At 40.4% G+C, this 11640-nt stretch overlaps 1 protein-coding gene across 2 annotated transcripts in view; it reads left to right on the top strand.

Annotated features, from left to right (window-relative positions):
- The first annotated feature begins 63 nt into the window (after positions 1 to 63).
- LOC116327514 (adenosine kinase-like) overlaps positions 64 to 11640 on the top strand; it is a 127492-nt gene continuing 115915 nt past the window's right edge. Inside the window, exons 1-4 of one of the 2 annotated variants that reach the window (XM_031749140.2) lie at positions 64 to 2211; positions 4861 to 4993; positions 5611 to 5685; positions 5776 to 5829. In XM_031749140.2, the coding sequence (XP_031605000.1) occupies positions 4980 to 4993; positions 5611 to 5685; positions 5776 to 5829 (143 nt within the window). In that variant the 5' untranslated portion in view covers positions 64 to 2211; positions 4861 to 4979. The remainder of the gene's footprint in view (positions 2212 to 4860; positions 4994 to 5610; positions 5686 to 5775; positions 5830 to 11640) is intronic. The other variant, XM_031749139.2, reaches the window with a different exon arrangement.

Raw genomic sequence — 11640 nt, 5'->3', positions numbered from 1 at the left:
TCATTCTTCTAGAATTGTTTATCTTTCCTTTATTAGGAATGTGTTACCAACCAAAATATTTTCTATCAATAATTTTGTATCTCAAGTAAACCTGTCCTTTCAGCATAATTCACATAAGAGATTATATATGAAAGCTCAATTCTAATTTTTCATAGAACCTGGCAAACCAACGACTACACCTGCACAAAGTCAATCGTCCCTGGGTTAGCCTTGTGTAACTTGGTGTTTAATTTTATAAACTCACAAAGGCATTTTTGAATCTCCACAACACAAAATGACCATAATCTAAACACTGAAAAAACCTAACAACTTTCAGACAATGCTGGATACTTTGAGGTGTTGTGTTTTAGTGTGACATAACAGCCAACATGTACCCAGTTAACACAATAACATAGGCTGGAGCCTATCCCAGCTTTGATGGAGTGAGAGGCAGGCTGCGAGTCCATTGCAGAGCTAACACAGACAGACGATTATTCACACTCATGCATTTGACCAATTTAGAATCCACAATTAACCCAACATCCATGTCTTTGGACTGTGCGATTAAAGCCAGAAAGAACTTACACAGGCACAGGGACAACATGCAAAACCCACAAAGGACTGACTGGCAGATAATTTCATTTTACGTGTAACTTAACCATTTCAGGGCCTGAAGTCTATCCCAGTTGTTAGTAGTACTTATCTTTCCGGTTGTCAGCAGTTTCCAAAGGCTTCATTGACTTTTTTTAAATTTAACAAATACACAAAAAACACTATTTCTGCCAACCATATCTTTGATGTGCATTTTTACACAGATGACACAACTTTATATACAACTAGCTTGTTCCGTAAATGGCTTATATTTTCTTTTGGAAACTATATCAGTTTTCTACTAAACTACTATCTATTGAACTGAGCGGAACTCTATTGAATTAAACAAACATAGAGGTCATGTGTGGCAATCCAGAATCTTTTCGATGTGTGATCGAGCTGTGTTTTCACTCCACAATAATTCCTTTATAGCACAGGCATTTGTTATGCCCTGTCTAAGGGGGACAAAACACAACACCAAAACCATCCATCTTCCCCAAGTCACACAAAAACTTACAAAAACAACTTGATGGAAGGCCACACCAACAAATAAACAAATCTATCTGCAAATCCAAGCCAAGCTAACCAAACCAAACCAACATACCAGGCCCTCCCCACCTAGAATAAATAAGAGAAGCAGAGCACAGAGGTCTTGCTAGCTGAAAGCTGAAAAAGTTAACTCTGCCCAGATGACACTTGTTTTCTATGTGTATGCACTTTTAACATAACAGTCACACTTAGGCGCAAACTCAGGAACCTTGTGGTTACCCAAGATACTTGGGTGAGATGACTTGCTCTGCCCCCTTAACCACAGCCACCTCTTTAAAAAAATACCACCAGCAACGTTCTCACACTTTGAGATTTGAAAAAAAGATAGGAGCCTGAGATAAGTTATGGATAGACCTTAGAGGTCGAAGCTTGCCCAGTAAAGTGCCCTCTCAGCTGAATTCTATACACCTCAAATAAGTTACACTGATTCATACAATTTGTTAAAAAAAAAAAAAATCACATTTATACTTTGTAACAGAGAAACACATTCAGATGTATGCTTTGTAAGTAAGTAAACAATATTCTTGTCCTTGTGACTCGATTTGTCTACATCGAAAATAAATTACATTTACATACATAACTGTGAATTGTGTTTTAATTTGAAAACACTGAGGATTTAATGACTTCACTACTACCCCACGTTTTGCAAATCAACCCTGTGTGGGATGGGATCCTCTGGTAGCCAGCTTGTGGCCCGAGGGCCCCATGTTGGACACTTTTGATTTCCAATACAAAGCTAGTATACTACTGTGACTCTCTGCATGTTAACTATGATCCATGCTATGTCTCCTGTCCAAAACTGGCTGACGGTGAAGTTAAGTAGTTGGAGCAGAGGAAGGGGGGAAAGCGATAACGAGAGATAACAATTTTTCCCCATGACTGTCCAAATGCTACTTTTCTCTCTCGGTTGTTGCATGCTGTCGACCAATTTCTTCATCATCATCATCATCTGAAGGGGCAGGAAGCTGCATCCCTTCTCCAGTAGTTAGCAGCAGCTTCCCTGGCTCCACGGCGACGGCACAACCGGCAGCAGATTAAAAAAATGTCCGAGGAAGGACCGAACATGTTGACAGGGAGGAAGACGGCGTTAAGGTAACAACCCGACAGTATTTGTGTTAACATATGCGACGTACGGTGTAGCTAGCAGCTAGCTGTTAATCGATGCTAATGTCTCTGTGGGGCTGTTGCCGTGGTGAACTGAGAGCGGGAGGTGCACGGTGATGGCACCAGGGCGGCTTAACCTTTGAACGTTACATCATCTGGATGTGTACGCTGTAGTTAGCGTTTATGCTCGGTTATAACAGCACGGAGCACAGCTAGCGGAAAAAAAGCTGGGTTCGTCATCACATGACTGGAAAACAAGAATTTCCGCTACATTTACCCAGCTTGGAAGTGCCCCTTTAAAAAATAAAACACACACATGCATAAAAATTGTCGTGGGTGGACAATCTGCAGAGTATCGTGTTTTTAAATTAAAGGTACTGGGGACAAACTTTAACGTTAGCCAAGAAGTTGAGAGGACGCTATTTAATGCTGTATTTTCACAAAAAAATGGCAGGAGCTACAAATGCAAAAGCTTTTTAAATGCAACTTTCATTGAGTAATATGAAACATGTAAAGGGAACGAATACGTTTGTATGTTTTTATCATTTTGTTTATATTTTTTTATATCAGTATAGGCGCACATATTGCAGCGCACACAGCTGATGTGTTTTGTTGACATTAAAAGAACACGGTGTGAAGTGAAGCGTGCTACGTTCACGGAAACTTAGGAAAACTTAAATGTCAGCGTAATTATATGAGGCACGTGGGCCGGGCCAGTGCTTTTACACCCATTTAAACACACAGGCATGCAGAGGTTGTTGCATGCCTTTAAATGGTCACACTTAAGGATGCATCATCTCTATGATTGGCCCAGGGGCAAATATCTTTTTCTGGGCCCATATTTTCTCACATACTATCTCTCTCATTCACACACAGAGCAATCAATATTAACAATAACGTCATTCTAGTGGTTGTGTCAGAGGTTGTGTTTGTGCTGTGAAGTCACACCATCTTTTTTAAGCTGGACTACCAGATGTGGTAGACCCGAAGGCTCAAAAGCACTGCAAACAAAGAAAATACCAGCAAACAGAAGAATGCAGCAAAAACACATCAGAAGTAGAATAAAAAACAATATAAGTGGAATAAAATACAACGAAAGTAAGGTAAAACACAACGGAAGTAGAAAAACCATCACAGAGGAAAAAGAGTAATGTGTGTTCTAATCACACGATTCATAAAGTCCTGAAGATGCATGTTTCCTTCAAGTTATCGTCTCCCCTAAATTACTTGCATTGTGTTTTGTGAACCTTTTTTAATTTGCTGATGTTTTCTCAGTTTGCAGTGCATTTGACCTCTCAGTGCAACCATAACCACAAGCCCGAACATATTTAACTTTGATTAAGGAACATAAACACTTGGAACAAAAAGAGAGAAGCCCATTAACCACAGGTCCTCACAGACTCTCTGGATGGGTCATTTATAGAATCCCTCATTCAACAGTTATTTCCACTACTTCTGCATACATCTCACACATGAGTCATATTTTCAACATAGAAGTGGTAACAAGGATTCAGTTGTTTACAAAACCACAAACTACTCATCCATCAGAACTTCATCTTTAAGGCTGTGCGCTCAGCAAATCCATAGACAACACTGCTCAAACCCAGAATCTTAGCAGTTAACGCTGTCTGACTACTCTATAAGACACTCACCGAAAAAAAAACAAACTGTTGCATAGTTGAGGCCAAAAAGTTCGCAGGTATTTGGCAAATGACAGAAAAAAAAGTAATCATTCAGCTCTTTGGAAGGAAACTGGAATGTGAATGAAATGGTGCAACGGTTTAGGACCTAACCACAGTAATATTAATCGGGCACAACATCCTCATTTAGATTTTTTTGTTTTTTCTCTAAATATTCAACTGTGGTGTTGGGAAGGCCTCATTAAGGACTGGCATTGGCTCCCAGTCTGGGCAGATATTTGGGTATAATAAGAATTAATATAATATATAATTATCTTCAGTAAGGTGTCTATTTTCATCCTGTGCTTAAAAACAGGCAGTAAACAAGACATACACAGGCTATTTTAATGATTTAATTATTGTATTTTATTTATTTTTCTATACCTATTACTGGCTTATCTAACAGTCGTGGACACACTCACAGAGATATATCAGGAGCAACCCGGGGTTCAGTATCTTAATACTTACATTTATGGTGGAGCTGGAGAATTGATCCACAAACCTTCTGATAGTTAGACATCCTGCTTGACTTCCTGAGACAAAGGCTTAAGTAGAATCCTGCACAAGGATAGACTATTTGGAACTAAAATGATAAGCATTGTTGAATCTAAAGGATCAATATACTTGTGATATATGTGTGATGGAAAATAATTAATTTATTCTTATTTTATTCCATTTGTGGACAAGTGAAAAAGTAAAGATTTTTCTTCGCTAACTATTCTTTAATATTTCTCTGTTCTTGTTTTTTTAAATGATAATCATTAAAACATAACTGATATTTATACATATTTATATACGATGCATGTGGCCATACTCTGTTTGTAATAGAGGTCCACCTTTTTTTGCTGAGTTCCCATTGCCTGTGAATGCATCATCCAAGACCGTTCAACATTGGAGCGTCAGTAGCCAATTATATGGCTAAAAGACGCTAAGGCCCGCCTATTTTTTCCACCAACAGTCGGGGTTGGCCAAAGTGCAGCTCCAGTTCCTGTAGTCAAAGAGCACGCTGCTTTGAACCAAAGAAGGAAGCTGTTGACCTTTCAGTAATAATCAGTTTAGGCTGCTGGTGTTTCTGACATGCCAACTCCAAGGTGAGAGCCACATGATTATTATCCTCCTCTGTTTACACCGTAAGCATTTCTGCTCTTATGACTTTATTGTTTAAAGCATGAGCTAACATCACTGCCAGTCTTTCAGTGGCTTGATTGAAAGCATTGAGCTCACCTATTGTTGAGATGGATAAAGGCATGTTGAGCTTGAAAGGCCAAGTATTTCTCCCTGTGCTCTGAGCTGTTACCTAACTTTCAGAAAGCATACTCTGTCCTCAGGAGTATACTTTGACCGCTATGATATCTTATTACCTCATATTTCTAGGTAAAGGGGTAATCTGTAGCTCTAGTCTAAGAAAACCTTATTTTTAAGCGTTTGGATGACACATAGGCATCAAAGGCATAATAATCATCTGCAGCAGTCATAAACAGTTCATTCATTGATTACTCTGCTATAAGCTTAAAAGTTTTCAGTCGCTTATGTTTCTGTAGCTTGAATTTTCCCATAAAGAGATGCTCTTTATGGGTCCTTCCAGTGTAATTGACCAAATCACAAACAGATGCTTTTCTGTATCACAGCACTGTTTGTTCCCCCTGTTCATGCAGAGCATGTTAGTGGGAGTCTCCATAACACAATATGCTTTTGTCTGCCCCCTCAGTGAAAACATGCTCTTTGGGATGGGAAATCCCTTGCTCGACATTTCAGCTGTTGTGGACAAAGATTTCCTTGACAAGTAAGTCTAAATGCTTCATCTGTTTCCCCTTAAATCATCCTGCGTGCTCAGAACACACTTAATGTTTGTTTGCTTGCCCTTTCCTGAAAGGTTTGGACTGAAGCCGAATGACCAGATCCTCGCAGAAGACCAACACAAAGCCTTGTGAGTTAAAACTTCGCTCGTAACCCACGCTACAGTCGCTTGTGTAATGCAAACAGTTAAAAACATGTGAAACCAAATAAGGGATACACTAGCCATTCATACACACTACTACCATCTTGACACTGTAAGCTGTGCTCAAAATAGCTAACTCATACATTGGCCCCGGGTAGCTGGCAGCCTCAGAACTTTACACGCCCACATTTTTCCAGCTCTGAACCCATGCCAGACTATAAATAACCTCTAAATTTACTATTGCCTTGAGGCAAATATAAGTTAGTAAGGGTTTTTCTGAGTTGTGAGTTTCTTGTAAACACGCCTCCGTCACATTGCAAGCAGTAACACTATATCCTTCCTCGAAGACACGGTGGCATGCCCCCACTTGCAGCCCGTCACTCTGTAGAAACAAAGAACTAGGCTTTAATCACTGACTGACCTTACACCACCCTTTTCCTTCTGTTTGATAAGGTACAGATGGTTCCTTTGCAGGGAATTTGTTGTGTGAATTTTTTTTGAAGATGTTAAATATGTGCACCATCTGTAAATAAGAACATGGTGTGAGAGAGGGAGGTGTTGGGGTTCCCTTTGAAGTTTGAAGGATTAAACAGTTTTCACACTGAGAGGTAAATCACATGTTCCACATTTAGCATATGTAAACATTTGTTATGGGCTTGCCTATTAGTGTGCGAGTGAACTGAGATGTTTAATAATTACCCCAGCAGCAACAGAAAAAAATCACTGGTTTTCTGAGTTTTTATGACTTCCTATTGCCTGCCAAGTCTGAAATGTAATCAAAAAAGCCATTCGCTGGGACAGAATAACCTCTTCTCTGAATCCAGCTCGGTTTTATTTTTAAAGCATGATGGATATTTTCTGACGGCAACATTTCATTTTGTCCTAAATTGGCGATTTGTGTCTCTGCAAACACATGTAACCCAATTGCGCGCTGCCTTTCAGTTCGCTCTAACAATAAAAGTGCAACGGATGACTTTTTAAGGCCTTTCGTTTAACCAGTAGCAGGTCACCTGAGCTTAAGTGCTCCTTTAGGCAATTTCATTACATCACACTGGTCAACGTTCACACCTCAAAGCTGCTCAGTCATGTCTGTTGGATGTGATAACCAACAGTTATCTGCTGGTCATTACTACTGGAGCACTGTTGAGTTTTTTTTAATTCTTTATGAACACAGAATCTGCATTTTCATTGTGTAAATCTGGTCTGTTTTAAGTACGATAAGCCAGATAGTGGCACTAACAAAGGAGGAGAGGCCAGTGGGAATCCTTGGACATGCACAGTTAATTGTTACTAGTATTACTTTAACAATTTGACATTAAAATACCTTAAAGATGTAAAATTCTGAATAGTTGGCACTTTTGCAAAGACAAAGAAAAATGATTTTGTTTTCCATTAAGAAGTTTTAGTGTCTTGAGTAAACTTTGTGTTGGATTCAGTGTGACGGAGCAGTGGAAAATTTGACTCATGTCAAAATAACCCCCATATTTATTTGTATTGGGAGCTCCAGTGGAGCTTTGGGGTTTCTGCACTGCAGATGTTACATTGGCTAACATACTGTGATGCTGTGACTGTGCTTCCCAAACCCTGTCCATAGACATTTGGCCAGTTTAAAGCCATAATGTTTACATTTTCAAAAGACCAGCTTAAACCAAAAATTGGTGACTGCTACTGTGGACTGTGCAGAACTACTGAGCCACCCCTCGTTTCTTTATATTTTGCTTCCAAGGAGCCAGACTTTCTTGTAATGTTTCTAGGATAAGTGACCATAAGCTGCTGTTTCCAATGAGTCCCATCCAGTTCAGTTTTTGTACCCTTTTTTTGTTGTTTGTTCAGCCACTTAACACTGACATACGAATCAATCAAGTATATATAAAAGGCACCTAACTCAAGGGCTGAACCACTGTAGAGTCTGCGCATAACAGACAACTTGGCAATGAACCAATTTTAAATAGTATCTTTAGTCACTTTGTTACTGCAACCGGTCACAAAAAACCCATAATTTGTTCCCATTTTTTTTAGTTGAATAACACAGATTGACAGGCATAAAATTTTATTTTTGGACCAGCAAGGTGATTCCCAAAGAGCTGTTAGCTGAAAACTTGGCATGTGGTGAGGAAACTGGACAAGTGGAGGACAAAAGAAGAAGTTGCAGGCCTACAAAACTTTCCACAACAGGTGATCAGTATCTGAAAGTCCTTAGAAAATAGGAAACACCCAGGAAAGAGCTGACACAGAACCAGAGAGATGCATCTGGCTCTTCAGTTGATCCATCAACTGTTAGCTGAAGAACAGCAATGGTCTTGAAGGAAAAACGGGGACCAAAGGGTGAGGGGTGTCAAATGACTGATGAAGTGGACTGAAAATCTTCCCAACCACATTGCAAGTGTAATAAAAGCATATGTGGATAGAAAAACATAAAGTGGAACACTATCAGTCGTGGATTGACCTCCCCAGACCTGGACCTCAACATTAATGAAGCAGCTTGGGATCATCTTGACAGAGAAAAACAGCCAGTATCCAAAGAAATGTCTGGAGAAATATTCCTGAAGATTACTTAAAGAAATGACAATAAAGCCTTAAATATCAAGTTTGAAGCGTGTTTGAATTGTAGGGTGGTCCGAGACTTTTTGTACAGTACTGTAGCGTAATAATGCAAATGGATACATAGCCTATCCGGCACCAGGCTGCATTAGTCCATAAACTTTACTACACTACTGTAAACCACCCACTGCGTAGCTGTTACATGCTGCATAAATATGCAGTAAATCTGTGAAGGCATTATGAAACTATGAAGCACCATAGCGATGCAGTTAGAGCTTAAAGACAGATCAGTACATCTGATCATCTGTACTTTACAATAGGCTACCTTGTCGGGTCTTGTTACTCGACAAAAGGACACATGTGACCTTGGGCAGGAGCAGTGGCACAAAGCAGCATCATCAGCAGTGTTGTTCTCCTTCAGCACAAAGGCAGCGGTGTTATCTTTAGCCCCACAGACACTGTTCTCTACACATTCTGCACAAGGTCAGGGCAGGATTAACATGCAGCTTTGCTGGTTAATTCCCAACACAATGCATTTCAATACATGTGCCCTCAATGCTATAGACACCAGCGTGCCCGTCATCATGTCAGTCAACGCATATCTGAGTAAGCATGCAGTATTTTTATCATACTGAACGTTAACTTTCGATGCTGCAGCGTGTACCACAGTGTACCTATTAATGCTGCTTTGCTTGAGGTTTGGTTTGGTTGCTAAGAAGTCGCGTGCAAAGTCATTGGCTTATGGAAGAAGAAGAAGTCCGCTGAAGTGTTGTGACAAATAACTTCATTACTAAAAAGGCCTCAGTAGACTTACAAGTCCAGTCAACTAACACCATTGTTGCGCTACCGAATCTACAGAGTGTAACACGATTCATTTTTTTCCCCCATCACCCTGGTGGGAGAGAGATCATTGGATGCAGTGCGCTGTGGCCATGCCTGAATTCAATTATCTAGTCACAGCAGAGCCCATATAATCCTGTTGTTGCTGAGAAATTGCCTGCTGGACAGTAGAAACTATCTACATCCATGTTAGTACTGGCTGGGGACTTATTTTTGGTGTAACAAGATTCAGCCATGTATTCTTAGTGATTCAGTAATGGATTAGGCACCAAAATTCACTGACTTTTGCTGTTTTCTTTTGTTTTCTGTCGCAGTAAATTAAACCCGTTTTTGTTCTTGGACTGTTATTTTGAAAATCGCAAGACCTCAACTCCATCTAGCACTTAACCTTCTGACATTTTAAGATATTTTATGTTTTTTGCAACAAACTATTGATCAACTTAACTGAAAAAATAATCGAGAGATGCAGGAATTTGAATGAAAACAATCATTATTTGCTGCTCTGATTTGGGTGGGGGGTGGCGGGGAAATCTGCCGTACTGAAAAACAACCCAAACTTCCTGTTACATTCCATTTAACCACAAGCCCCGGTTCACTGCTGGGCGTGGCCTTTCTGTTGTTTCATAATGCTTCTTTTCTTTTCACCTTTGCCAACTGCTGCATCCTTTCTTTCCCCTTTGTAATGCATCAAAAGCCCTCAAACTATAATATAGCTGTAGTTAATTTGTACATGATGCAATCCTAAGCAGTGCTATAATCTTGTATGACTGACAGCATCAGTCTCTCCTCATAAAGCAGCCGCGGGTTCCCCGGTACCTGTATTTTATTTCTGGTTTTACACTGTGGTGGTTAGTCTGTCAGGCTGGAGTAAATGCACAAGTACTGTACAGTCTGTACTGTTTGTTCACATTATATTTTCTTATATATTATAAATATAAAATATTATATATTTTTTGTGGTTAGCGAGCTGCAGTTGAGCGGGCCTGCTTTCAGCAGATGCTGGGTTTTCAGGCGAAGCCTTTGGTTGTTTTGAAATCGAGGTATGAGAGGAAACCAACTAACCAAAGAGCTGCGTGAGACTTCCTCTGTGCCTGCTTAGACATGTTAAATTCAGGGTTTTAGTGGGTAACTGTCGTAACTGTAGTTCCCTCTGACTTTTTGCAGCAGCTGCTGCCATCGTGTGGATTCAAATATGAGTTTGATTCCTGCAGGATTTTTAAAGGCTTCTTGTCATGTGCCAAGATTTGGGGGTACGTTTGACTTTGTGTTGTGATCAGATGAACCCGAATATTACTAAATTCAAAAAAAAAATTGTGTTCTTTACTTAGGTCATGTCTAATGTTGCTTTGTAGTGTTTCCTTTTTTTAAATATTGATTCTGATTATTTGCAGTATTCGTCTTATTAGCACGTGGTGAATATTTATATTTTAACCTTGTCACCTATTTCTTGGCAGCAAAATTCTTTTTAATATGTTATTACTTTGCAGAATATGGGGCATGCACCCTATATGACCAGCAGGGGGCAACAGTAACCTGCTGTTTCTACCCCCCTAAAAAAGAAGTCTCCATAGGAAACAACATGTCAACATAATGAAAACACGCCTCTTTCTGCAGGAGATTATAATGTGGGACATGCAGCATTTCATAATATACCATCTACCCAAACCCTCTTGGGAGTGTTAAGTGAATCATATTAGCGCTAATAATTATTAGTGTATCAAATGAGTGTGTCATTTTTTACTGTGAGAGTATTGTCACCTCAGAGGGGTGGCGGTGGTGGCGGTGGGGGGGAATCAGCTGGCTCCTGAATATTAGTGCTGTTCAAACATTTGTTTTATGACTCCCTCTGTCCAATGATAATTAATTGTTTACTTTCTCATCTCTGGATGATGGCGTGACTCTTTTCAGTGGTTGTTTGCTCACAGCAATTAAGTTCATCAGTGCTCATCCTATCCTCTCCCCCCAACCCCCCCACCACCACCTACCCCGTCTCCCTCCTTTTCTCTGTTTCTCTGTGCTAAATGCAGATTAGCAGCATCACAATCGCATCCAGAATGAGAGTAAACTCCTCATTATGCCGTGTGACCCTCTGCTGCATGAATAATTCAGGGCTGCAGTGTTAGTGGCTGGCTGTTATTAGCATTCCGGATGGCGAAGGATAGGGGAGGGGGGGGGAGGAGGAGGGGGGGGGGCTCATATCACTGACAGGGCTGACTCAGGGGGATCAGCGCTGGATTGAGACACACATCACACACACATCATCACACGACACAGGAGATCAGTGGAGGTGCCTCTCCACTAACACACCCTGCTGTCTGTGTACATCTTACACACCCCTGCTGCTGCCATGCAGCTCAATCTGCTTACTGGGGGAAAAAACAACAAAGGCCTCTCTCGCTGAGTACATGCTAAACACTC

This window comes from Oreochromis aureus, linkage group 8 (genome assembly GCF_013358895.1).
Source record: "Oreochromis aureus strain Israel breed Guangdong linkage group 8, ZZ_aureus, whole genome shotgun sequence".
NCBI classification, from domain to species: Eukaryota; Metazoa; Chordata; class Actinopteri; order Cichliformes; family Cichlidae; genus Oreochromis; species Oreochromis aureus.
This window is presented reverse-complemented; position numbering and strand designations above follow the sequence as displayed.